The following is a 27042-nucleotide window of genomic DNA, read 5'->3' as shown; positions in this document are numbered from 1 at the left end:
ACCTCTCCAGAGGCTGGCCTGGACCATGGTGGTTTCACCAGAAGCCCAGATTCAAGGGTGGGGCTGTCTGAGTCCCCCCAGAGGACACAACTGGTCAGCACTGGGCACGGACGGCGGCACGGATGCTGGAGTGCCCAGCAGTGTGAGGGGTGGGGGCCCATCCCAGACCGTCAAGCTCCCTTGCCTGGCGATCACGCACACCCTGTTCCTAAGGTGAAGACACCCTTCTGGGAACATCCCACACTCGGAGGTAGAACTGGGACCATTTCTTTGAAGCAGGAGAGCTCAGCTCAGCCCAGCCGTTCCTCCTCCTGAGTCAGAACCTGGGGCGGGGGTAGGTGGCTGGGCGTAGACCTCAGGCCAGGGCCACAGCCTCCCGGCCCAAGTGGTTGGCAGGTGGGCTCAGGTCTCCAGCCCAACCGTCTCCCTCAGAGCCCCTGGCCGTGGGTCATGCCAGCCTCTGTCTGTCTGGCTGTGCTCGGATCCAGTGGCCTGGATTCGGGCGTGGCTCCCAGGCCCCCTTCTCAAGGAAGAAGGACCCCTGCCCCTTCCCTGCTCAGAGGCGGAACAGAGCTGTCCCCGGGGGTGGGCGGCACGGCCAGCACGAATGTTCCCGAAGGGCCTGTGTGGAAAGCACCAGCGGGAAGATGAAGTCAGGGTTCCACACAGCAGCAGCTTCTAGCCCAGACGCCTTTAATCGCCCCGAAACCTGGGGGTGCGGGGCGCAGGCCACCGTCTGGGCTGCGCGTGGCATGCAGCTTCCTGGCTACGGTTGTCCTCGATGCACAAAACGGCTGCTCTAGTCAACTACTGTGACGTACACTCAGTGGTGAAGGGACAGCATCTCAGCTAAATGACCCTAAGCCCCGGAAACAGGCGACTACGCGGGCAAGTTTGGGCCCTGGTAACGCGTACAAGCGAGGCCACCCTTCGCTAAGTGCCCGCGTGTCCCTGAAGTCTCAGCAGCTCTGGGGCGGGGGGCCGGCTCGCCGGGGGCTCCCCCACGCCAGGGCGGGCAGGGAGAGGAGCTGGCAGGAGGCCGGGGGCTTCGCAGGGCCGTGATCCCCGGGGGGAGGGGGAGCCAACGGCCTGGACCTGTGGCCTGGCCTGCTGTCTGCACATCTGTGAGGCCCCGGGGGATCCTGTGGGCCTGGCCGGGCGGCCGCCCTGCCTCATGGAGCACCAGGCTGTCCCCCGGGCCACCATCTCCAGCCTCCTCAACCTGGCAGTGGACCCCTTCTCCTTGCGTGGGCTCCTCCTACGGGACCTGGGACCCCAGAAGGGGAGTTTCTGGGGCAGGGCAGGTGAGGCCAAGCACCTTTCAGGTAAATTCAGCAAAGGGACGGCTACGTGAGGTGAGCGGCCCCCACCAGCCGCTGCGGGGCGGCGGCGGGACACCAGCGACTCGCTGGGCCGCACGGGGACGCCTAGGACAGCGAGGTGATGTTGGAACGGCCGCCGGGAGGCGCCATGATCTTCTGGGCCGTGCGGCGGGCAATGTGGTCGTCAGCCTGAGAACCTGGAGGAGAGGCGGTGTGAGGACGGCCGGTCGCACGGCTGCACCTGGGACCTCGGCCGTGGCCACCGCGCCCCCATCACCCACACCGCGGGCAGCCCGGCGCGTGGACGAGGGGACCGGCCGGTGCCCCCACGCTGAGGCCGGGGTGCCCAGGAAGTGCGGCCGGGGCCAGGCCTGCTCATCCCGCGTGGGTCTCCGTCCCGTGGCTGGAGAAAGCTGCCCCCCACTCTTAAGCTGTCCCTGGGGTTTCCAGGGAGAAGTGCCCAGACCCTGTGTGTCTGGAGGCGAGCAGGGACTCTGTCACCTGAGGGCAGTCAGGCTGGGACGTCGGGGGCAGGAAGGGGGAGGGTCAAGCTCCGGTTTGTGGGGGGAACCTAGGGCTCAGGGCCTTTGCAGGAACCTACCACACGGCGTGCCCGACCAGAGGCCCCAGCAGCAGCCGCTGCACCAAGCTACCTGAGCCTTCCAAAGTGTCCCCACGTGTCCCCCAGGCTCACAGACCCCTTCCTTACGTGCCTCCCATATCACCCTGAGAGTAGAGAGGCCGGGCCCGTGGTACTCAGGTCGCCACATTGGATGCCACGTTCACCCCTGGGCTCAGAGGGACAGCCGTCTCCTCAGCACGACTAACGCAAGGAGGGGGTCGCTGGGGCTGTGCTGGGGCGGACGCTGGCGAAGGACGGGGTTTCCCCACAGGTCCACACCCCGGGCCCCCAGAGGTCGGGCGGAAGCATGTTCTGTCCCCAGGCCCCACACTGCCCGGTCTGCGGCCTTGCTGAGCTCGCCTGCAAACAGGCTGGGCCCTGGTACCTGGAACCCCAGGGCTCCTCCCACCCCGAGGATACACCAGCACAGCACCCCAGCTCCACTCACCAGACAGGCTGAACCCCGACCGGTGCAGGTTGCGCACGGGTGGGACCGAGATCTTCCCTGGGCAGGACGCCCGGGCCTGGGCACTGCCCCCCGGCTTGGCGGGCACCATCACCTCGTGGACGGGCCCATCATAGAGGCCTCGGGGCACACCGTGGATCTCGGCCAGCTGCGGGGCGTGGGGGGGCGGAGGTGAGGGGGTCTGAGCCTGCTCCCTCTGCCCCACAGACCCCCTCAGCCGGGCTCCAGACCCCCGGACCCCGCCCGTGGAGGTGCTCCCCTCGCGTCCACCTCCACGCTTGCACGCGCATGGCTCTCTGCTCACACCCGTGCATGCAGCCCCTCCTGGCCCTGGGGCTGGGCAGCGGGGTCCTGGGCTGCAAGACGCCCCTCAGACAGGGCGGCCCCAAGCGAGCAGCCGCTTCTGACAACGCCGGCCCTGACAGCTCCACCTCCTCACTTCAGAGGCCCCAGCCGAGCACCTCCTTCAGCCCGGAGGAGGCCCTGGGTCTCCCTGAAAACGGCCCAAGGCCAGAGACATTTCCCAGCGGCTGCAGCAACGGATGAAGCGGCCCGTGAGCCGAGGAAAACCGCCCCGTGTGCTTGTGCCCCCTGCGCACGTGGCCCTCGGGACTCGTGTTCAGACTCGTGATGGCGGCCGGCCCTGCGGGGTCACCACGGGGTGGTGGCTCAGGTCAAGTGGACCAGCGTGAGGCTTTGAGTCCGCCCACCCCCCATCACCCCGGGTGAGGGCCTGGGAGACCCTCAGCTCTCTGAGTGCCGGCGCTCCCTGAGGCCGAGTCTGTGGCTGGCACCGTCTGGGCGCCCGCGTGTGTCCCGGGCCCCCCACACCACTGAGCGGGAGGAAATGGGGGTGCCCGGCTTCTGGCCTGGACGCTGCACCTCCACCCGCTGCGGGGCTGTCCCAAGGTCCTTCCCGCAGCAGCGGGGTGGCGGCAGCGGTGCAGCCCTCACAGCCGGAGACCGCCGCCAGGTGCGCCATCGCAAGTTAGAGCGGATTCCACCGCCCTTCCTGTGTGCTAAGGAGACCACGTCCCGGCCCCAGCCCGCCCTGGAGGCTGGCCCTCCTCACTGTGGGTTCAGACAACATCCTTCTACAAAACGGGGCAAAGCAGAAATGTGTGTACCACATGCACGTGTGTGTGTGTGTGTGTGTGAACTACCAGTGCGCGCCCTGGGGCCTAGACAGATGCGGGGCACCCGACGGCAGTGGCCAGCTCAGCCAGGGTGTGGGAAAAGCGCTCACAGTGTCTAAGCTCACAAACGCTGCTGCGGAACCTGCACATCCCCACGTTTACTCACACGTACGTCTGCGCACCGGGCCGCGCTTGGGACAGCAAGGGGCCAGGCTGCCTCTCTCACGGTCTCGGCAGCTGTCCTGGGGCGGCAGCCCCTACAGACACTGCAATGCAGCCACTGCCCAGACCCCGTCCACCGCGCGGCCCGATGCCCCCCAGGTCCAGGGCACTGCCGCCCCCGCCCTCGAGGAAAAGCCTCGCAGAACGCAACGCCCCCCTGCCGGGTCCACCCCGACCCCGCCCTGCCCCCCCAACCCGACCCCCGCCCCGTCCTCACCCCGACCCCGCCCGGCGCGGGCCTTACCCGGTTGCGCGCCTTGATCCGCTTGTAGACGAAGTCGGGGAACGTCTTGCGGGGGATGAAGCGTCCAGCGCCGGGGGTGACAAGCAGGTTCCCATCCTCCAGCACCACCCTGCCCTGACTGACGACCACCGTGGGGGCTCCTCGGCACTCGAGGCCTTCAAAAATGTTGTACTCCACGTTCTGGGGAGACAGGGGGAGGGTCGGGGCCCCGGCGTGGTGGCCCCCTCACCCCTCAGTGTGCTGGGGGCGGGCAGCATCCTCGGAGGCTGGTGCACCGGCTCTAGGAGCTCTGACAAGGCCGGGCCACGCTGGCGGGGCCGCAGTTCGGAAGGAACTGCCCATAGCTGGCTGTTCGGCCCCTGAGTCCCGTTCTAGGGACAGAAGGCGCGGAGATGAGCCACTAACAGGGCTGTCAGGTGCGAGGTGCCCCTGCCCAGGGCTGCGGGGCCAGGCCCTGACCTGGACCTGAGCCCGGACCCTGACCCAGACCATGACCCTGACCTAAGAGCCAGGCTTCTCTTACCAGGTTGTGGCTCTTGGCAGAAATGATTTTTGTGGCCTTGGGGTTCCAAATAACGAGGTCAGCATCAGAGCCCACGGCCACGCGCCCCTTCCTCGGGTACACGTTGAAGATTTTGGCAGCATTTGTGCTGGTCACAGCCACAAACTCGTTCTCGTCCATCTTGCCTGAGGCCTGGGAAGCAAGAGAGCCGAGTTCAGGGGTGGAGGGGGGTCCGGGCTCCCGTGTGGACAGGCCCCCCGTTCCGGGCTCCAGGCTCCCGTGTGGACAGGCCCCCCCATCCCTCAGGCAGCACGTGGTGTCGATAGAGTGTGGACCCCGGGGTCGCTCTCTGGCTGTGCACGAACTCCACGCTTGCTATGAGTCAATGAAGCTTTGACAATGTCCGTGTCCCCTGAAGGATGGGACAGTGCCCCCTGGATGACCGGGGGGCCCGAGGAAGCAGGACCTCTGCTCGGGAGGGGTCGGGGCTGGAGTTTGGGGGTGCAGGCAGTCTGAGGAAATCTGAGGTGTTTGGGGGAGACTACTAGCAGCACAGAGGGCCATCCTATAGGACACAAGGAACCCCTCTCCCGGATGCTTTCTGCAGGTGACGGGAGTCCAGGGGAGGACCTGGCTAGCCCGCAGAGCTGGAGGTCTCCTCCGCGGGGCCAGAACCAAACGCCCGGGGAGCCCACAAGCCCCGCCCCCTTCCACGTGGAGTGCTACGTAGTCTGCGGCCTCCCTTCCGAGTGAACTGCGTGCGGCCCGGCCCGCGGCCCCCACTGCACTCACCACGCATTTCTCCCAGACCACAGACATGCGCTCCTCGATGCCGTTGGTGCCCTCGGGGATGAGCGTGAAGTTGTCTTTGCCGACAGCCTTCTGGGCGGTGGTGAAGGTGCAGTGGGCACTGCCGGTCACCTGGAGGTCCCCACTGAGAAACGTTGGGGTCAAGGGAGCCCACAGTGGCCCAATTTTTGTGAGCCAGCAAAGGCCACCATCAGCTCTGTCCCCCTCCCCAGCCCGCACAGCCACGGGGGCTGGAGGGTGTTCAGGAGAGCTGGGCAGCACTGCTGTCCCCATGTAGGGCACAGGAGGACTGGGGTAGACCAGTGTGGGGCCTTGGCCAGGGACGTCTGGCCCAGTGTTTGTGCAGAAGCTAGAGCTGCCCGCGGGCTGAGGTCATGGGGTTTCTGGAGCTTGTGGGCAGGGCTGGGCCACCCTGGAGCAGGTCCCTACCTGGCCAGCAGGGAGGTGAGGTGGTCCCCGGTGCTGGGGTCTGGGTTGATGGGGGGCGATGCGACGAAGGCTGCGGCCTTTGCCCAGTTCTTGCTCCAGTAGTGCGAGCCGCTAGCGCCCAGGCTGGCGGTGATGGGTTCCCCGAACACGACCACCCCTGCCGTGAGACCCATGAGAGGCGCCCGCCGGCCTGCATGCCCCCGGGGACCCGGGCAGCGTGGGGGGCCTGGCCCTGTGCTGCTCATTTCCCGACTGCCCCTCCATTTCCCGATACTGGACAGCTTCCCACACTGAGGGACCCGCTACCCCACACCACCTGCTGGGGGGTCAGGCCTGTAGGGGAAGCAGCCGGGCCACGGTCACCATGAGACATGATCAGCTGTGCCTGCCCCCGCCTGAGGCCTCTCCCAGTGGACCTTAGTTCTCTGTACCCCAGCCTCCTCCAGCCACGGGGCGCTCTGGGGGCAGACCCCAACCCGCAGGCTGTGCACCCCAGCGAACAGTGATGTGGGGCTCCCGCAGGGCCAAGGGGGCCAAGTTCCATCACACATAGAATCAGGCTGTGCGTGCACACACTGCGCGCACGCACACACACACACACACCGTGCGCACGCGCACACACACACACACATCGCGCGCACGCGCACACACACACACACATCGCGCGCACGCACACACACACACACACACACCGTGCGCACGCACACACACACACACACCACGCACACGCACACACACACACCGCGCGCACGCACACACACTCACACACATATCGCGCGCACGCACACACACACACACACACCGCGCGCACGCACACACACACACACCGCGCACACGCACACACACACACACGTGTCCAGCTCTGTCCCTTCAGGGCCAACAGTGCCAGCAGGGGAGCAGCTGCTACCCCAAGAAGACAGGAGACGGGGCCCCACCTGAGGCGGGACAGGGCACCTGTGTCTCCATGGGCCACAGACCTGAGACACCCCCCCCCCCGAGCAAGAGGCCAGGCAGGGCAGTCCCAGCTTCTCGGACCTGTTTGCTCTGAGCCTCTGGGTAGCCAGCCAAGTGCTCTGTCCTGAGAACGTGACCCCTGACCCCCAGAGAGCTCCCTGCATGAGTGTGTGGGGACCAGCCTGGCACTTACCCCTGAGCTTGGCTTGGGCGATCACGTCGGCCGCACCCTTGCTCATCACTTTGGTGACGTACAGGGGGCAGTTGGCCTGCTTGGCAATAGTGACGGCACGGTACACAGCCTCAGCCTCCACCTGGGGAACACGGGGGTGCTCAGCCCGGGCCAGGGCCCTGAGGCCTCCTTCTGACCATTACCCGGGGATCCTGGGCCCAGGGGGGCACTGTGTGGGGCTGAGGACCCCGCCTGTGGCTCAGTGCCCAGGATCTGGGTTGACCCGTGCAGTGCCAGAGCCTGTCCCCACCGCCTTCTTGGTCTTTGGGAACGACCTTAGGGCCACCAGTGGTCAGGAGGGGACATGAACCCGGGGGGTTGGGCCCACTGATTCACACCCCCCCCCCAGAGGGGGACACGTGCGTCACCACCTTGCCCTGCCGTGAGGTCAGGGCCGCCACCGGGCAGAGGTGGCCTGCGGTGCAGTCAGGGCTGGGGTAGCAAAGCCCTACCTCCTCAGGGCGGCTGAGCACGTGGCCCTCAGGGCCAGTGATGCCAAGCTCCAGCAACCGCTTCTGCTCCTAAATAAACGGACAGGTCACCACACTGCAGCCCAGGGGCAGCCGGAAGACCCTCTGGGTGATACCCAGGAGACCCCGGTCCCCACAGCTCACCAGCGCCTGCCCCCACATCCCCGGTGAACCCTGACTCCCCACATCCCCGGTGAACCCTGACCCCAACATCTCACATGAGCTCTGCTCCCCTAAACCAAGCCCTGGGCTGCCAGACCCCCCAGAATCACAAGCTGCGGAGAACTCAGAATGGAGGAGGAGGGTGGGTCTGGAAAGGAGTGACCCCAGCTCCCTAAGTTACAGATGAGGCACGGGGCTTGGAGAGCTCACTCTGCCTGCTGCACTGGTTTCGCTGGTGGGGGCAGGCCCACGGGTACGCTAGGGGCCTGCCATTGGGGTGGACAGAACACATCTCTCCCAAGCTTGCCCTTAAAGATCTGTGTCTGGGCAGCCTCTCGCGTGAACGGAGATGGGGATGCCAGGCTCCACCATGCCGAAGGCAGGAGAAGCAGAAGCCCATGGGCCCGATAATGAGACTCGCTAACATCGTGGGGTGTCTCCCAGGCAGGCTCTGCCCACCCACCTGTGCACTGAGCTCACCCACAACGTTCTCCTAACCACGCCGCCGGGCCTGGCCTTGGACCAGAGGGGCACACGCAGCACACGATGCCCTCATGGTGGGGCGGGTGGACCAGTTATCTGGGAACCCATGTGCGCCTTCCCAGGGCTCACCGCCTTTGAGCTTGGGATGCGCTGAGCCCGACCTGCCAGGAAATTTCTCTGCGGGTCTGGAATGCCAGGGGGTTGTGCTGCGTTGGCCCAGTGAGGAGCCCCCAAACAGCCCAGGGACCCCAAAGTGCCTGCACCTGGCACCCATCCCACAGCCCGGGGCTTGAGGGGCAAGCATGGGACCAGACCCTGTACTCAGTGGTCAGAAGGAAAAGGACCAGCTCCCGGGGCAGCCTCAATCCACAGGGGCAGAAAGCACCAGGAAACCCCATCTCAGTCCCCCCAAAAGTTCTGGGGAACTTCTGATGAGTGTGATAATAGATAATAAATGTGCTACGGCCAAAAGCCCCTCAGGCTCCCCCAACTCCTTGCTTGCTTGTGGGATGACATGCTCAGTGTGTGTGTCCGGACGCCAGCCCTGCCCCTCACCGCCCCGCGGGCAGCCCGCTCCACACCTCCTGCACGATGTCCCCGTTCTCGGCGTGCACTTGAGCTAGCGCACCCAGGTCCCGGATGATGCTGAAAATCTCGTACATCTGGGAAGAGAGTGGACCAGGCGTGTGGGCAGGGCTGTGCTGTCAGGAGCGGGGCCGCCTGAAGCACCCGCTCTGCCCTCCTCCTGACACCGGCCTCACCTGGCCGTCCGTGCACTGGCACCTGTCCTTGTACGCCATGAAGACCAGGAAGGAGTTCACGCCTGCAGGAGAGGCAAGAGGAGATTGGCCACTCAGCCGCTGGCGGTCAGATGCCCGGGGACCTCCACTGCTGCCCATCTCCTCCCGCAGGAGCCTCGTCCTAACTAACGCGTCAGCTCCGCCACGGAACGCTCGTGCGGTTTCAGCTGCAGAAATTTTGGTTAGAAGAGGCTGAGCCTTGATTACCGACTGGCTTGTTCGAGCACAGGCGGCGAGAATAGGGTTTGAAAGGGTTCTGCTCCCAGGAAGACCTCAGACGCTGCGGAGATGTGTGGCCCTTGTCCCAGGGCACAGACAAGGGGGCCGACGGCTAAGGACAATTACAGACGCAGAGGCAGGTGACCTCCTCATCTGCGTCCTCTGGAAGTAGAACAGACCTTCAATTTGTCCAACTTCTCCCCAAATTCCAACTCCCCCAAGCCTGGGGCCAGGCAGAAGCAGAGCCCAGCCTGGCCAGTGGCCCAGGGGAAGTACCCCTTCCCAGCCAGGCGCAGGGAGGCCCAAGCTCCCATGCTCGCCTCGGGCGATGCCCTTACCTTTGTCCTTGACCAGGGCCTCCAGCTCCTCGCGAATGCTCTCGTGCCAGCGGGGGACGTCCACGTGCAGAGAGTAGTCGCAGCAGGCCGTGCCGTCCGCGCGCTCCCGCCACTGCTCATAGGCCGTCAGCAGGCTCACACCCGCGTCGGGGAACACGTGGTCCACTGAGGGGGCAGTGCGGTCAGCTGAGCCCCCACTCTGGTCCCTGGGAACCACCCTGGCCTCCAGGGGAGACTGGCTTCATGTTCCCAAGAGACCAGGAAGTGCATCTGGGCCATGGCCCCCTTCCATGGGGCTGGAGCCACTGTGAGCCTGCCCACTGGTTCTGTCTGAAGAGGCAGGCCCTGGCTTTCCTCTGAGCAGAGAGAGGCCAGATTCAAGCCCTCCTACTCCCTGATGGACACCCCAAGGACCACCGGTGGCAGGTAAGGGGCTTAACCTCCCACACAGGTGTCCACCTGGGGCCCAGCGGGAGGAGATCAAGGGGGGAGGGGCGGGGAGGGCGCTGTCCCTGGTGCTGGACGTGGCCCCCGGCCCCGAGCCGCGGCAGGAGGCGGGTCTCCCTCGCTTGTTTGCACCTCACTGACTATACGCACCTCCAGCGGCGCCACCCCACCCCCGGGAGACCTGAGTGCAGGGCCAGGAGTGGCCACTTGCCCTAGCCAGGCTCAGGTCCAAGGTCCAAGCACTGCTCACAGCCTCTCCTGAGTGCAGGGAAAGGGCTCGGAGGAAGGGTGGCCAGCAAGAAGGCACGCCCACCCAAGGGTTACTGGCCAACGCTGTGCCTTTCTCCAGTGCACCCCTCATGGGACCCCTACTCTACAGTCCCTCTGCGGCTCCAGCCTGGGGCTAGCAGGCTGAGGAAGACACAGCTCGACAGAGGCCAGCCTCGTGCCTGTGGCATCTGTTCATCCTCATGGTGACACCTCATGGCTCGTCTGATGCCTCGGCACGGGCACGAACCGGTGACAAACACGAAGCTTTCCTGGCCACTGTGGCCACCGGCGACAAGCGTGAGCCATGGCCAAAAATGGCCAGTCTCCCCAGTCAAACTAAAATGCGGATCACTGTCAGCCAGTTTTTTGTTTTGTTTTTTGCCTCATGGTTGAGTAAACCAACCAACCCATGATTCTGGCAAGGGCCAAACACCGCTTGTGCAGTAGCCCACAGTCCTCGGAGCAGCCTTTCTGGTGACAGCACTGACAGCAATGAGAGCTGCGCCAGGCATAGCAGAGCTGCTCGCGGGCACAAGCGCACCCTCACCCCCTTCTAAGGAGGATCCTCCTCCTGCTCAGGTTTGCCGAGTGTGACTTCTAAAAGTTAGCGCGTTCCCCACAGCCAGACAGCTGGGACACAGGGCAGCCAGCTGGGTTGGGCCAGGGTTAAGCCCGGCCAGCAGAGAGACGCTGCAGCCACCCCGGGGAGCTGTCTGCGTTCAAGGCCACCAGAGGAGGGGCTGGGGCTCGTCCGGGCTCTGAGCTGCTCCCAGTCAAGTTCACCACCGGCAAGCCAATGCACCTTGCGAGCTGTTAGGTGGGGCTTCTCTGCCGAGCTCCCATGGGGTACGAGCTGCTGCCCGGCACAGAGCCAGCCCGAAACAGAGGGCAAGGATCTCTGCGATTCTGTCCCTAGAAACACAGCCTCCTTCCTGACACAGGCAGGGATTTCACTCAAACCAAGCTTAGGAGGCCTGGGCTTGTGTCGGTTTCAGACAACACGACCCCTCCATGTCCACAAGGCATTTCGGTTTTGAAAACCTAGTCCCTGGCCAGCTGCCAGCTTCCCAGGAAATACTAAATTCCTGGGCGCACATGCATTTGCTCCCGTGGAAACCCCAGGGGCGTCCCCGAGCTGCCAAGGCAAGATGACTCACCATGCAAATGGGGATAACAAAAGAATATGCAAGGCTTTCCTAGACTGAACAGTAAAGGGAAAAGACCCCAAGAAATGCCTATTGTAAGGCTCTTCCCGCAACACATGAGCTTGGCCAGTGAAGCAAGGCATGGGACGGGTCCCCCCCACACAAGGAGACACTCACAGATCATGGTGGTCCCTCCTGCTAGGGCGGCCTTGGTCCCTTGGCAGAAGTCGTCTGCTGGGGTCATGCCCAGGACGGGCATCTGCAGCCTCGTGTGGACGTCAATGCCGCCCGGCAGGACCAGCAGGCCATGCGCGTCGATGGTTTTGATGCCTCCGGGGACAATGAGGTTTTCTCCAATTTGTCTGAAAGCAACAGAGACTTCACTGGTTACAAAGAGCCTAGATCCGAGCACGAGCAGTGAAGCAGGGAAGCTTCTGCTTGGGCTCCTGGAGGAAAAGGGCAACGAGGCGCCAGGACTTCCCTGGCCTGACCCCTGGAGACCCTCAGCGAGCACCACACTCCCACCAGGGGCTCGAGACGGTCACATATAGGATCCAGCCTGGGCTCGCCTGACTGCCCTTGGGACGTCCCCGGGCCTTCCATGTGCCGCTGTACGGCCTGGTGGCCGCAGCCACGCACGACACCAGCAGAGAAGCTAACAGGTGTGGTCGGTAAGGACTTCCTGAGCACCTGCTGTGAGCCCCAAATCATCCTGAAGCTGTGATAACAGGAATGAACGAACATCCTGCTTCCCCAAACCTTGCCACTAACTGGCGAGATGTTTGATCACTCAGGCCCTGGGCTAGAGCTGGGTTTTGGAAAAGGAAAAAAAAAAAAAGAAGAAATTTAGGTGGCTTTCACCCAAAAGTAAACGTGTGGATAACCTGTGATCCGTGTGTACACATGTGATCGGTGAAGATCCCGGAGGCACGGACTCACTTTATCACGCCGTCTTCCACGTACAGATCCGCGCGGAAGGACTGGTCATCATTGACGACCTTCCCACCCTTAATCAGAAGGCGGTCGCTCTGCAGAAACAAGGGAAGATGGGTCAGTTCTCTCCACACCCAGTTCTTCAACGTCGTCCCGTAACTTCCCACCTGCGACTATGCTCGAGCCCCTCGGCCGTGATCTGTGTGCCCCGAAGCAGACACAGAAGCCAGCGCGGCCCACCACCTCCGGGGACGGAGCAGAGATGCGCGGCGGCAGGATGGCTCGACAGCGGCTCCCACGGGCCCCCAGAAGGTCCCACACCCGCAGGGCAGCCGTGTAGCCTTGCCAAAGGCACAGTGACCTGCGGGGGGCCAGGGTGGGGGTGAAGGCGTAGCAGTGAAATGCATTACATTTAAATGGCTACCACCTAATTCATTGCACTGGGGCTCAGATCAGAGGCGGACAAAGTCACATGGTCCCACCCTGGCTGGAGGGTCAGCTCCCCCCAGGGCTCCTGGATGGCCACTGGGTCCAGTTCATACCAGCATGGTGTGGCCTACCGTGGTGCCAAACATGGGGGTTAGAGCAGCGCCCCAGCAGGCAGGGTCCCCGCCCTGGTGGGGGACTGGCTCCCAGCGCAGGGAGAAAGACAAGGATGAGAAATGACGCGAGGCCATCGCAGACAAAGCAAGAACACAGAGGCTGGTGTCACAGCACGAAGGGAGAGGCAGTAGGGCTGCTTCGGGGACAGAGAAGGGCCTCCTAGAAAGGCGGGCTGGACGTGAAATGGCCAGGGGCAGGGTTCCAGGCCAGGGGACAGCCCCTGTAAGGGCCCTCAGGCAGGAACAAGCTTGCGTCGATACCGGACACGAGAAGGAACAAGCTTGCATTGATACTGGACATGAGATGCCAGAACGTTCTGCACGGAAGGGTGAGGGGCTGGGAGCCTGGTGCAGGTGGGAAATGCTGGGCCTGGGGTGTCCGTGGGACCCCTGGGGGGGCTGGAAGCACGGGTTTGAGCACGATCTGGTGGATCACACCGATTCCGTGTAAAAGTAGAATGTGCTGTTTGAGGAAGCCAACGGGGCCACAGCCTGCAGCACGTGAGCCTGCACAGGTGCGATGGGGGGCCTCGGGCCAGAATCCTGGGGCCGAGCCGAGATGGGGCCGAGAGAGGCTGGGAGACGGGCAGGCAGGAGCGGCTGATGGAGAGGCCGTGGGGTTGAAGAGCCAAGTCAAGACCGTGGGGTCGTGGTGCTGCCTGGACGCATCCCACGCGGGGGAACAGAGGGCCAGCAAGCGGGGCCGGCGGTTGGCGGGTCACCCGCACTGCCTGGAGCTGGAGCACGGGGTGGGGGTGGACCCAGGGTGCGGCAGCAGTAAACCCACTTCGAAGAACCCGCTAAATGGTGGGGAAGGGGTGGAGGGGGCAGAAAGCAGGGCCATGCGTGGAACGTCGCACGGCTGTCGGGTGACGTCGGACCTCAGCAGAGCAGTGTGGGCCGCAGCACGGGACGCGAGCAGAGGCCAGGAGTGCAGAGCGCTGCGCGGGAGAAGCCGGCTCCCAGCCCTTCCTCCGCCCCCCGTGGGCGCCTCTGCGCTCCCTCTGACCTGACCGGGCAGGAGCGTCGGGCCAACCTCACAGGGAGGTGGGGCCCTCTGCCGGGGCTTCCAGGAGTCCAAGCCGAGGCCAGGCCGGGGCTCCAGCCTGAGGTCGGTGGCTCTTCACGTACCATCAGCCGATGCCACGGAGCCAAGCTGTGCGGTGCCGTCTGCAGGAACCCCGTGGGACGGCTAAAGCGCCACAGAGCCCGCACCGTGGGAGCCTTACTGCGCTATCCTCACATCTTCTTGATCTCCGTGCGGACCACGTTCTCGGGATTCTAGTCACTAGGAAAACCACCACCCGCCATCCACACAACAGCTGACACACGGCCACAGGCCACAGGCAGCCCCAAATAAGCCCAAGGAAACCCCGGAAGGGAAAGCTTTGGGCAGAAGAGACCTGTGGGCTGTGTCTCCCACTGTCCCCCCCGTGAGGAAGAGACTCGTGGTCACTACACTTCAATACCCCTCCCCTTTCAGGCACCTGAACTCAGAGTCTGGAAACCATCCTGGGTCTGGAAGGAAGAGGGACGGCCGTTGGGACCCGGGGCCACGCCCATCGGGAGGAACAACATGCCGCACCTCTGTCCCACCCGACTGCAGCCCAGAGCTGGCCACTTGGCAGGCTTCCCACACCCGCGGGATCCGGAGCCAGACTGCAGACAGGACCCCCGCCTGCTCGGGAAGGACAGGGGCTCCTTCCTCCTTGAGCATCTCAGGAAGTGAACCAGGGAACCCCTCCAAACTCGGCTGAGGTCAACTCCAGAGTCAGTCTCAGCCCCAGCAGAGACCCCTGCCCCCATCCAGCTGGCGCAGGGGCGCCTTCCCCGCTCCTGGAAGGGGCGGCTTTGTTTCCTGGCAGCGCGGGGTGGACCACCTGACCTCCCGCACCCCTGCATGTGGTTGTGGGGGGGGTCTCTCCTTCCGAGAGCTGGGGCTGCCAGGGTGCTTGCTCAGCCGCGACCCGTGAGCGCTGGTCTCCCCCGGAGTCTGAGATCCCCGGCTTGGTGGAGGGGTCTGGGCCTCCAGGGGCTCCAGGCTGAGCCGCGGGGGCTGAGTCGCTTTGTCTTGGACAAAGAGCTCCCGGCGCGGCGGAGGCGCGGTCCGGAGCTAGCCAGCAGCGCGCGCGGGGAACAGCATCCTCGCCCCAGGCCTGGCTGGCGGTGCCGACAAAAGGCCACGTCCCCCCGCCGAACCCTGGACAGAACCCCGAGGCCGGGTTGGCCGGCTTCCGCGCCCGTCCGCGCGGGGAGGGAGGGCACCTCTGCGCTTCGGGGAGGAGGCCTTTCCGGGCCGCGGGCCCTCGCCGGGCGCACAGGAGGTCCCGGGAAGCCGGCGTGGCCCGGGACCTGTGCGTCTGGCTCTGGAAAGGGGCCCCGGAGGCGCTCGCGGAAACCCCGGCCCATGGCGGCCGCGCGGGAAGGGCCAGCGCCGGGAGAGGAGCGCGCACGGCGGCTAGACCCGGAGGCAGAGCGCTAGGCGCAGAGCCGGGACGGTCCGCCCGGGAGGGGTCAGGGGCGAGGGGTGAAGGGGGCCCGGAGCAGGCTCACCGCGATCCGGGGGACGCTCTTCTTGCCCTGGAAGGACATCCTGCTCCTCCGGCCGGCGCGGCCGCCTCGCTCGGGCCGCGCGGCCTAGCTCGAGCGGAGCGGGCCTGGGGGTCCCGGGCGGGGGCGCGCAGAGCCCGGGCGTGTACGTGGGGGCGCGGGGCGTCCGAGTGCGAGCACGGCAGGCCGCGCCGCTCCGCTTCCGAGCCCCGCCCCCGGGCCCGCCCCGCCCCCCGCCTGCCGCGGCTCCTTTGCGTTCGAGCCCCGCCCCAGCCGCGCAGAACCCACCGGCTCCCGCGCCCCAGCCGCTGCGGTGGCCACTGGCCGCATCTCTGTGCCCCAGGCCGCTGCGGTGGCCACTGGCCGCATCTCTGTGCCCCAGGCCGCTGCGGTGGCCACTGGCCGCATCTCTGTGCCCCAGGCCGCTGCGGTGGCCACTGGCCGCATCTCTGTGCCCCAGGCCGCTGCGGTGGCCACTGGCCGCATCTCTGTGCCCCAGCCGCTGCGGTGGCCACTGGCCGCATCTCTGTGCCCCAGGCCGCTGCGGTGGCCACTGGCCGCATCTCTGTGCCCCAGCCGCTGCGGTGGCCACTGGCCGCATCTCTGTGCCCCAGGCCGCACGCGGACACGCGGACCCCTGCTGCGAGGGGAGGGGGCGAGAACGGTACAGGTCCTGGCCGCCGTGTGCGCGGGGTTTGCACTCCAGGAAGGAGGTTGGGGAGGTCCCCGCAAAGTCCTGCCGGGCCCTGCCCTTGCTCCTGCCCAGCCGGGGACCACCGCCAGCGCCCTGGTGACCCGAAGCACCCGAGACCGCCGGGACTGAACTTAGTCTCAAGTCCAGGCCCAGGCGTTTCGGAAGCTGGGCTCCCTCCGGGCCGGGGCCTCTGGCCCAAGCCTCGCTCCTTTGCATCTACCCCCTGGACCTGGATCGGACGCAGGGCAGGGCAGTGTACTGGCTCTGGGACCTGGCGGTGGACACACTTCTCAGCAAGGCTGCTTTCCCGCAGGTGCGCAGAGCTTAGGGACAAGGGGACAAGTTGGGGAGACACAGAGATAGAAAGGGATAGAGAGAGAAAGACAGCAGCCCAGCACCCCCGACGGACCAGAGATCCAGAACCAAGAGAAGAGGCCGACAGCGTGGGACAGCTTAGTCCCGGGGACAGACGCGGCCAGCCAGGTTGAGGGAGGCCTCGCCTTCATCCCTTACAACGCCTCCGTGAGCCTGCGGATTTGGGAAGAGAACCAGCCCCCAGCCCATGGCCCCGAGGCCTCTGCCCTGCGGCTACTACCTGCGTAGGGCGGCCCTGCTTCACACCGGGCGGCTCTCCCAGACTTTCCGGAGCCCCCGGGCCATCGCCGACTGGCTCCCCGGTTCCCTCTGGGTATCCACGTGGCCCGCTGTAAGGCTCTCCAGCCCAAAGGCTCCGACGGCCGGCACCCGCTGCGGCCAGCTGCAGCGTCTTGCTCTCGAAGGCGTCCTCCACCCAGTGGAGAACGCTGCCGAGCTTGGGCCTGGCCGCGGGGCTGCCTGTGCCCAGCGTTCCCAGGCCGACGGGCAGAGGCTCCCCGGGCTCCTCCCGCTGGCGTGCAGCCATGGCGGGTGCCGGTGAGAGGCCACGGGTCCCCCAGCCTCCTGTGACAGGTGTGTCCGCTGCGTGTGGACCTGGCCAACCGGGGCCTGGCTCTCCCCGGCCCCTCCCCCTTGCCCGCCCCCCTGCCCAGAGGCCCTGTGAGGGGCTGGCGCTGTCCGCGCAGGGAGTGCTGAACGCGCTGGGCTGGACCAGGGGCGCTCATTTGGTCCTGGCGAAGTGCATGGGTTCTCACCTCCCGCTGAAGCTGCAGGCCACCGGCCAGAGGCACGCACTGAAGAAATCACTGTCTATGGGAACTCCAGCCACACTTCCCGGTCCCCTGGGAGGTCCCCCACCTGGCAAGGAGGCTAACTCCAAACGGTGGTGGTGGGGCTGTGATGCACCCAGGAGAGCTCCTCCTGATTGCCCTTAAAGCCTTCGGGGTGAGACATGGCAGAGCAACAGCCTGCCCAGGGTCATAGGTCGATGCTGTCCATCTGTCAAGCCCTGTACAGAATGACTTTTAAGGAAAAGTTATCCCAGCCTCTGTTCTGTTAAGTCAGCAGCATTTCAAAATGTCAGTTTGGGCAATGAGAGGGCTCTTGTTCTGGGGTAGCAGGATCATTCCTGCAGAGCCAAATCAGTGACTGCCCCACCTCTGGTTTCCACTGCCCGCAGCGGATGGATAAAACAGCCTCTACTTACCTGTGTGAAGTCAGTGCAATGAGATCTTGTGCCCAGGGGTTCTTAATCCGTCACAGAAATTCTTCTACTTTTCTAAACTTAAATTTTCTCTTCTGGTTCTCACTTGATAAACAGCTACAGGAGGAAGCCTGCCTAGTGGCTGACCTCAGCCAGGGGCTGCCAGCACCTGGGACTTCAGAGCACGTCTTGCAGGTGGTTTTCCGTGAGGCAGGATGAGGCTGCAGAAAAGAAGCTTGGCTCCCCTTCCAGCACGCAGGAGGCCCAGTTCCCCTTCTGGTGTGGAACATGGCTCGCATGGCCCCTATGCCCAGACTTTTAATGCTTTGGGAAGAGGGGAATTTTGATCTTCTAAGATTTAAAGCCTTTTTTATTAAAACTGTACCATAATTTATAAATGAGTAAAAATCCTCTGGTATATATCATAGGAATCACAATACAAAAATATGTGCAAAATTTTGTAGTTGACCACCATACAAACCCATTTTAGGCCTGTGAATACTGTTTAGCACTGGACAGAATATCACATTTAGAATGTGGTTGGTAAGGACCTGCTTCAGGGAACAGAGACACTGGCTGGCGTACTGCCATGGTAAAATGAGTCCTAATTCGTGGTTGCATAAATTTACAATAAAGCTCTTTAAAATACAGTAAACAAATATATGATTTGATACATATATTTACAACTTGGTTTTCCTGAGCCTAAATGTAAATCCATTACTGTGTTAAAACACACAATCCATCTTAAGGTTTCTGTGATGCAGTGATGGTCCATGTGTGTTGACGTCACACTGCCGCCAAACCCACTCCGGCACACGCTCCTTCCCGACATCCGGTGTGGTGTTGCCAAGCCGTGTAAGGCACGCGGGGTGTCCTGAAGGCTATGGGTTCTGCAAGAGCTGAGCACTTTAAGGAGGAGCCGCCGTCCTTCAGCAGCTGGGACTCCAGACCGTGGACACGTGGAGACGAGGTGCACACACGCGCGCACTTCCGTGTCGGCCAGGGACCGCAACTGACGTGGATTTCTGGTGCAGACAAATGAAAACATCTGTGTTGTTCTGGGTATCGTGGGCACAGTGTGATCGTGCAGATAACGCAGGTCTTCTTGGCTCCACAACAAGCACTTCTGGCAACTTCTGGTCCGTCCTCTTGTTCTATGAGAGAGTGTGGTACTGACACGCAGATGTCCCATTTGAGGAGTTTGCACTAACGAGCCCAGATACTTTCAGGAAATTCAGTGCAGCCCACTGGTTTCTATACTCCAGGATTTAGAAGAGCACGGCATGTAAAACACCTGAATTCTTCAGCTGCCCCTGGACTAGCAGGAATCAGTACAAACCCTCCTATCCTCTTTTTGCTTGCTTGCTTTTTGTTTTTGTTTTTGTTTTTGTTTTTTTCCAAAAGCCCAGTCTCAAATTGCTGGATTCTGTGACTGGGTGAAGAGAAGGTGCCTGGGACACAGGAATAGAAGCTGTGATCTCTACGACCAGAGCCGACACCGCAGCCCCAGTGGCCTCCAGGAACGTGGCAGGGGTACAGTCGCGGTTTGGTGCATGGAATATTACTTACAACATCCACTGAGCCATTTTCACTCTGCACTTTTACATTTAAACAACAACTTGGTGAGCACTGGTCCAGATCTCCATGCTTCTCTGTCCCGCAGAGTTTGCCCTTTTCAAATTACAGAACGATGATGAGACTGTCCGACATGGGTGTGGATGGCCTACGACGTGCTCCGGACAGTTGTACAACGTGCAAAATCACGAGGATCCACATGACCACGGGAAGTGTGGGTCTGGGTTTCGAGCGCACATCGTCAGCTCCGGAATGGCCAGCCCACTCGGCGGCTGATCGGGCGGCGGCAGGAGCCTCCCCGCCTGGAGTTTCCGGACGCCTGCGTCCCACGCTCCAGCCAGCCCCAGCCTGGGCGTCCCCACAGCTGCGCGGCAGCTTTAGGAGCTCGACTACCCTTTGCCATTCGGTTCTGAGCATGACGTGTGACAAGAGGATGGAGTCACTGGGATGAGACAGAGCCACGCACGGAGGACGGAGCAAGATTTCCGACTTGGTCTGCAGAGCCCTGCGGCGGGCGCGGGAGCAACAGACTCACCTGTACCTTGCCCAGGGCGCGCGTAACCGTGGCTCTCAGGACCACAGAAAGGACAGGTCCTTCCCGGGTGAGTGTGGGTTAACGACGCAGCAGTGCCCTGGCCAGTGGAAACCCCGCGCCCGCTGAAGAGAAGCCTGTCTGTCCGATCTTGTCAGCTCTCCCCAATTTCAGCCGGGGGCATCAGCCTGGCCTGGCGCCAGCCGTGTGCACCAGAGCTGAGCAGGCCTTCCGACGCACATAGAAAATGAGCCTGACACTTGCAGATGCAGTCACCCGTCCCTTCGGCCCCTCAGAAATGCGGTTCGCTTTGCTTTCATGCCCCGTTGTGTGTGACACTCTCACCTGGCTGCGGGGGTCACCAGCAGCTCGTCAACCTCCAGGCGCCCCAAAAAAGCTCAGATGTTGTCTCCCGCTTGAGCACACACGACTGCATACACGGAGACTCCCACACAGGATGCACATGCACACACACTCACACACCTGGCACCCCCAAAAGTGTGGCGTCGATGGAAGAGCCACTTCCCACCCGGAAGTCGGGCTGTGTCCGGAAGACGTTCCCGGGCTGTGGGCCAGGGCACTCGGCAGGAAGGGAAGTCGGGCTCAGCGCGGGCTTCACGGATGGACTGTGTCCTCCCTGCAAAAGAGGGAAGACAAAAGCTTTATTCCGGTGGGAGCCACTGAGGCCCTGGGAGGCAAGGCTCGCAGGGGGGAAGGTCTGGAGAGACGCCCCGGGCAAGGGTGCTGACGGAGCATGGGCTCTGCACGTGGTTGGATTAGAGGCTCCAGCAGCAGCTCCTGCTCCTGCTCCTCGGAGAGCCACAAAGATGAGTGCGGAGGTGGCCTCGGGGCTCCCTTGCCACGCCTGGCGCAGCCGTCCGTCCGAATACCCAATGGCCACGTCCTCTCACTGCGCACGCGGTGGGCCGCTGCCAGGCTCCCAATCTTAATACCCTTCACACGTTAACAGTTTAGAATGAGTCATGAAGGAGCTGCTGGGGCTCCTCCGCCCAAAGATGAGGTGCCCTGCCTCAGCTGTGGGGCAGGGGCGCCCAGGGCAGGACCCCGGGCTTGCACACACCTTCCTAATCTAGGAGACGCTGCAGAGAATTCTTCTGGTTTGGGGTTTCTAACTTACCTGCTAAGAAGGAAGAGCCCCCGACTCCTGCGGAAGGAAACTGGGTGGTCACATAAACCAACCCCCAGCACACACCACAGCGGAGTCTCTGGACGACTAAAGTGACACACCGTCCTGTCTCTTCAATCGGATTCGCGTCTAAGCAGATTCGCCTCCAGGCATCAATTTCCAGGATGTTAGCGATGAAGCGCCAGCCCAGCCCCGCCACTTTGCAGACGGAAAAACTGAGGCTCCAAGATATCTTATCTTGGGACCCCACCCCCAACAACCAAGGTCACACTTCCAGGCCAACCAGAGCCAGGGCCCGTGACCACGTGCGCGCCAGCCCTCCCCACCATGGCCCTGCTTCTCTGAGCTAAGACAGTAACTGTCTATGGTATGAGCATCACACGTACAAACACGAAGAACATCTGATGGAAAATACGGTGCAGAATCCTAAAACCCTCGCTCTCTAAAGGGAAGGAACGAGACAATGGCACCTGGCTGCCTGCGGTAGCTTGATGCCCTCGCCTGAGCGGGTCCTGCCCTACGGTGCTAACGCATGCCACACACTACCGCTGTCTCCGGATCGGGTGACTCTGCCCTCGTCCGTGAGCACAGCACCGGCCCCACACTCGCCTGCACACGCTCAGAGGCATGGTTCTGCTTTCAGGATTCCCAGCTTCCCAAGCACCTTCTGCCTCCCAGGCCCACCTCTTCCGGGGGACGTGGTGCTCCCCGCCCCTCCCTTTTCTGACCACAGGCCCAACTTCCTGACTGTCTGCACAGACCATGAGCTTCTCCAAGTTGGAGCCATAAAAGCCCGGAGACAGGTGAGTGTGAGATCATCTTGTGGGCGTGACCTTGGTCTGCGGCCCCTGTGGCATCCACGGGGGGCCCCCTCAGTGCCCCATCAAGCCCCTGGCCCAGAGCTAGGGCAGAGCCCTGAGTGCTTCCGTGAGCAGGAGCTGGAGCTGCTGTTGGCAGGAGGGCCCGCTGGCAAGGTCAGCCCTTGACTGGCCTCTGGGAGCCTCGCCTATGATGCTCTCCCCGCAGGGCAAGGGGGTGCGGGTGGGCTGGCCATGACAGCTCCTACGGGAGATGTGACATGTGGCAAACACCAGTTTCTGGGCGCCTGATGGTCTCGTGCACACAGATGGCTGCCTTCTTGCTGCTGGGGAGGGGTGAGCTCCGTGTGGCCCCCACGGGAGGCCGAGGGCACAGGAAAGGTGTTCCTGGATCGCCCCAGACCGAGTCTTCAGGATTGCAGGTCCAGCTGTGCAGCCTGATCACGTCACTGAGGTAAGTCTCAACCCTGGGACCCCCATGCGCCCGGTCCTGATTCCTGGTGACTCACAGAGAACGTGGGTGTCTTGGAGACGCCCGGACGCTCTGCTTCCTGCTGCGGGGACCCGTGGCAGACCGTGCGGCCGTGGGAGGAGAAGTCGTGGCGTCGGGCCTCCAGGGGCATACCTGTTCCTTTGCTTGGCTGTTCCTGTGGCAAACGTCTGAGTGTGTCTTAGGGGTCAGGTACCACGGAGGGCACATGGGCCCACCAAGGACGCCACAGGGAGCAGGCTGGGACACCTCTACGGCGCATGGGTCCTCAGAGGTCACACATCACACGAGAACAGTCCAGCACGCCGATGGGAACGCGGCCGAGCGCCGTGTGGCAGGAGAGACACCGGACAGGGAGGCACTGCTGCCGCAGGGCGGGGCCGGCGAGGACGCCCAGAGCTGCTCAGAGCCCAGGGGCAGAGCCAGAGCACGAACGCTTGTCCTGTGATGGGGGTAACGTCCCCGCCAGGGCAGGCACGCACGGCCACAGCCTCACCCCTCCTTCTGAAGGGAGCACTTCGGGCAGAACTGTCGCAGCCGCTGTGCTAAGGGACTGCGATGAACTACAGGAACAGGCAGATAACCGAAGCATGACAAGCTCTCACTGCCTGAATGCCGAGATGGGCGGACGAGGGTGAGAGGCCGGCCGGCTCCCGCCCTGCGGGCAGCAGGCGTCTGCACGCAGACACCCAGCCCAACAGACACGATGAGGGCAGAGCCTCAGGGAAGGCTGCCAGTGGGACCCCACGGGGGACGCACGGGTAAGCACGGAATCGTACATACGGGTTAGGAAACAGTACTCAGATCAATGTCAAAATAGAGCGTAACAGGCTCCCACCATCTGTGTTTGTGCCGGGAATTCCCGCTGGGACCTCCACTGTTGGGAAACAGAAAGCTGTTGGCAAAGGAGACAGCGTCTTCCTGGGGTCGGAGGAGCCCCCGGGATGGGCGCCAGCTGCAGATGGTGAGCGCCACGGGAAAGCCTGGACCTGCGCCGCGCCAGGGTTTCCAGAAACGCACACGAGACGAGGAAAGCCAGGCCCACGCGGGATGGTGACAGCCACCTCCGCAGACACCCTGCGGCCCTGCCCTTGCTCTCTGTCCCCAAGCCCCACCCCGACTTCCTGTACCCCAGGCCCGGGAGAACCCGCACACGTGCACACAGCATCCACTTTAGGCGGAGAACAGAACCTTCCCACATAAGCTGTGTGTCTGGGAAAGTGTAGCCAAACGTTTCCAAACCAGAGACAAACAGCAAAACTAACTGTGCTTAGAGCAAAGGTCTTTTTCCCCAAAGCTCTGACGTGGGGAAATATCAGGAAATAGAGCGCCTCACTCAGAGAACCAGCTACGCTTCCCCGCTTCCAGGTCCCTGCAGGCCTTCCGACAGCCCCGCAGATGGTGGCCCAGCCCGGCGGGCGCCCGCGTGGCCATGAGTCCCTGCCCGCCCTGGTATCCGTGAGCCTGTCCCCAGCCGCACAGAGCGGAGCCTGGGGGAGGCCCAGCATGAGGCTGGGCTGGTCCTCGCCCTCGGGCGACATCCCCATTCATACCACGCTCCGCCCTGGTGTCCTCCTGTGGCTTTGACTCAGAGGCAGCCTGGTGAGCACACAGGAAAGGCAGCGGCCCCATCCCCATCGGTGAGCTACTGCTCACCGGTGAGGATGTGGCCCCAGGGCTCTCAAAGGCTGCGGCGGTTCATTTCCTGCATGAACTGGATGGCCCTGGCCTTTGCTAACATTAGCCCGACTGTGTCTGAGAGGACGCTTCTGGAGGTGGCCAGCATCCGCATCCACAGGCTGAATAAAGCAGATCGCTGGCCCCGTGCCGGTGGGCCTCACCCAACCAGGTGAAGGAAAGCCCACCGGAAAGAAAGGGTGGCTAAGAGGGAGACCCCCTGCCTGGCCATGCGCTGACAGTGGCCTTTTCTGGCCTCAGGCTTGGGCTGCATCAAGGGCTCCCCTTGGATGGGAATTTATGGCGTCAGCTGAGACCCGTGGACTCAGGCTGCCCTGGTGTCCAAGGCCCCGCTGGGTCCGCAGCCTGCAGGACGCAGGTGTCCGTTCCTGCGACAGCCGGGTCGTTGCTAAAACTCCCTCCACGGACGGGCCGATGGAGACAGACACAGACACACATCCCGCCCGTCCCGGGGCTCCGGGAAGCCTGACCAGGACCGCGCCTTACCCACAGGTGCCCACACCTCGAGGCCGGGGCAGACAGAGGTCACCCCACCCGGTGTGGCCGGGTCCCTCGGGGCAGCGGCAGGAGCCGAGCCCAGGCCTGCTGGCTCCGTGCCATCGCCACGCCTCCTGCTGGTGGCTCTCCCCGAGCCCCGGCAGACGGCCGTGGCGGTGCGCCCACTGACGCAGCTCCAAGCGAGCCTGGAGACCACGAAGTCCCCGAACGTCCCAGGAAAATCCGACCAAAGAAGGCGCCTCCCACAGCCAAGACAGAAAATGCTCACTCGCAGCCCCAGGACCAGGAGGGGTCGACGGTCCCTGTGGAGGGGCCTCTGGGCCAGAATCCCAGTGGGCGCCAGTGTGGGGGGTCCATGCCCTTGCTGGCCCAGGGCTCAGTACCTGCGGGCTGCCCAAGAGAGCGGACTCCAGGTCGGCCCCGCCCTGGCCCTGGGCTCTTCGGGGTGCGCCGCGGCGGGGGCCCCTCTCAAGCTGGAAGGCCGTTTCTGTGGAGTTGAGTTCCTGCGTCGTCTTCTGTGGCCTTCCTCCACCGGGGCTGACAGGGACCCCTGGTCCGCTGACCTAATGACCTCGGTGGTCAGGCAAACTAGACCATTGGCCTAGAGGGAAGCAGACGCCAAGCCAGCAGAGATGGATGCTGGGACCAGCGTGGGGACGGGCCGTGAGCCCCGCTGGACAGGACAGGACAGGGTGCCTCCATCTCAGTTGCTGAGGCACTGGCCTGGGACTAGTTCTCAACCTCCCTCCTAAGCTCGGTCCACCGCAGGCTCGTGGGAGGGGGACGTGGGGAGGGGGCACCACAGCGGCTCCAGAGGCTCCACAGCTGGAGTCACAGAGCAGCCCTGCCAGGGGGCTCAGCCCGGTCTCCCTCACAGGCTGGGCAAGGCCAGAGGCTCCAGGGCCTCCCAGCAGGCCCTTCGCTGATGTCCACACTGCTGTGTGTCTCAGACGGATCCACCAATGGTAAGTGAGGCCCCGGCCCCTGGGACCAACGTCCCCCAGTCCCCAGGACACACACCGCACACACAAGGCGCACAGGCATGCACATGGGCTCACACCCATGCACACAACTTCTGCCTCGTTCTCCAGCGGTTCTGGGTCTTGTTTCCAGCCGAGGTTCCAGGCAGTTGCTCCCACAGCCCTGGAAGGGGCCGCCGCACTGTCTTTTTCCGACACCGCCTTCTCTAATAAGGCATCTGTTACTAATGGCTTCATGGCCATTCCAGTGAAGAGATCCGTTACTGCTGTCACCGAGATGGTGACGTTCTGGATGACCAGACAGCTGGCCGCCGGCCCCGAGCCGTGGGCTGGGAAGATGACGAATGCCCAAGACAACAGCGCGCCTGGCGGGGGAGGGGAGGGCGCCGCTGCGGCCGCTCTTCCGTGGAGACTGCGAGCGAGTCTCATGAGGTCAGAGCCTTCCATGACAAGGTGAAAACGAGTTCTCAGCAAAGAGCAAAAATAAATTGCTCTGAACGCAGTGTAAACCAGAAGAGACTCTGGGGGTGCGCCCTCGGGCTAGGCTTCGGGCTCCGACGACCCCGCGTCCCGATGCTGAGTGGACGCGCAGAGGCTCTCCACACCCATGAGCTTCCCAAGAGCAACCCCAGGCGTCCGGCCGGAGGTCCCAGGGAGGTCACGATGCAGCGAACGCCCGACAAGCTGTGGCTCTTGGCACAAGGGCAGCAGGTGCACCGTGCATCCAAAAGCGCGGAAAGCGTGACGCCTCCCTACAGAGTGACTCGCGCAACCACAACACGACGCCTTTGACGAACACGGGCGTCTGGCACGAAGCTCTGCACTGGGCCGCTGCGCAGCCGCCGCGGGGAAGGGGGCGGGGGAGGAGCCGGGCTCGGACCTAGACGTCAGTGTGTCCACAGAGGTTACAAGGAACAGAACGGTTGCTGGGACATTCCGGGGCCCGCAGCAAGCCTGGGGCGGGAACCAGTCCGGGAACCAGCCGATTCTGCGCACCAGCAGTGACCTCCTAGTGAGCTTATCCTGACACACAAGTGTGGCCACAGCGTGGCTTCACGTAAAAGGGAGTTCGCACGGGCTTCTCACCCACCATCGGGCAGGCACACGTCTGACGGCTCCGGTCCCAGTCCCTCTTCGTGTTCACCTGGGGTAGAGGTCGACCTCGAACTCCACCACACTCCCTGGCAGGGCTGGCGGCCCGGGGAGGGTCCCGCGGGAGCACAGCAGGCACCGAGGTTCTAGGGGCCTCTCCTACCTCGGCAGGGGCCCTGCCCCTGCTCCCAAGACAGACAGGCAGCCCCTGAGAGCGGCGATCCTCCAAACTCAGCCACCACTCCCGGGGACAAAAAGCCTCAGAGAGTTGCCACGCACACTTGGGTGAACCTTATCCTGCCTCTTGCTCTGTAGATGGACCAGTAAATGAGCCGCTCTGAAGAAGAAAATGTCACTACGTTATCATGGAGAATCTACAGGTCTAGACAGATATTTTTAAAACGCAGTTTCTTGTTCCGTACGCACACAACGCTCGTCCGCTGTGGACGGACCGTGAGCGTGAGAGGCTTCTCCCTGCATTTCAAGGACAGCGACATGGCTGTCCTGTGTGGCCCACCTGGAGGCCGCACAGCGTTAGCGATCTACACCAGGCTTGGGCAGTGCGCAGCTGCTCGCCGGCA

At 63.5% G+C, this 27042-nt stretch overlaps 2 protein-coding genes across 10 annotated transcripts in view; both read right to left on the bottom strand.

Moving 5' to 3' along the window:
• Positions 1 to 676: 676 nt before the first annotated feature.
• Positions 677 to 15954, bottom strand: DPYSL4 (dihydropyrimidinase like 4). Of its 2 annotated transcripts, none has more exons than XM_082721550.1 (14): positions 15647 to 15954; positions 12213 to 12301; positions 11451 to 11635; positions 9412 to 9576; positions 8816 to 8877; positions 8636 to 8716; positions 7392 to 7460; positions 6901 to 7021; positions 5754 to 5910; positions 5307 to 5448; positions 4536 to 4706; positions 4013 to 4192; positions 2393 to 2558; positions 677 to 1519 (listed from the first exon to the last, which is right to left on the bottom strand). In XM_082721550.1, the coding sequence occupies exons 1-14, from the start codon at positions 15842 to 15844 to the stop codon at positions 1428 to 1430; spliced, it is 1878 nt and encodes a 625-aa protein (XP_082577676.1). In that variant the 5' UTR covers positions 15845 to 15954; the 3' UTR covers positions 677 to 1427. The 2 variants fall into 2 exon arrangements, with proteins under 2 accessions (XP_082577676.1, XP_082577677.1); XM_082721551.1 differs by lacking the exon at positions 15647 to 15954 and adding an exon at positions 15362 to 15584.
• Positions 15955 to 17983: 2029 nt separating this feature from the next.
• JAKMIP3 (Janus kinase and microtubule interacting protein 3) overlaps positions 17984 to 27042 on the bottom strand; it is a 111070-nt gene continuing 102011 nt past the window's right edge. For all 8 annotated transcript variants that reach the window (XM_082721542.1, XM_082721548.1, XM_082721545.1 and 5 more), the window contains one exon: positions 17984 to 20375. The gene's annotated coding sequence lies outside the window, so the exon portion shown is untranslated. The remainder of the gene's footprint in view (positions 20376 to 27042) is intronic.

Source organism: Mustela nivalis, assembly GCF_964662115.1.
Source record: "Mustela nivalis genome assembly, chromosome: 2".
Classification (NCBI taxonomy): domain Eukaryota; kingdom Metazoa; phylum Chordata; class Mammalia; order Carnivora; family Mustelidae; genus Mustela; species Mustela nivalis.
The sequence above is the reverse complement of the archived record's forward strand: the minus strand, read 5'-3'. Positions and strand labels throughout refer to the sequence as shown.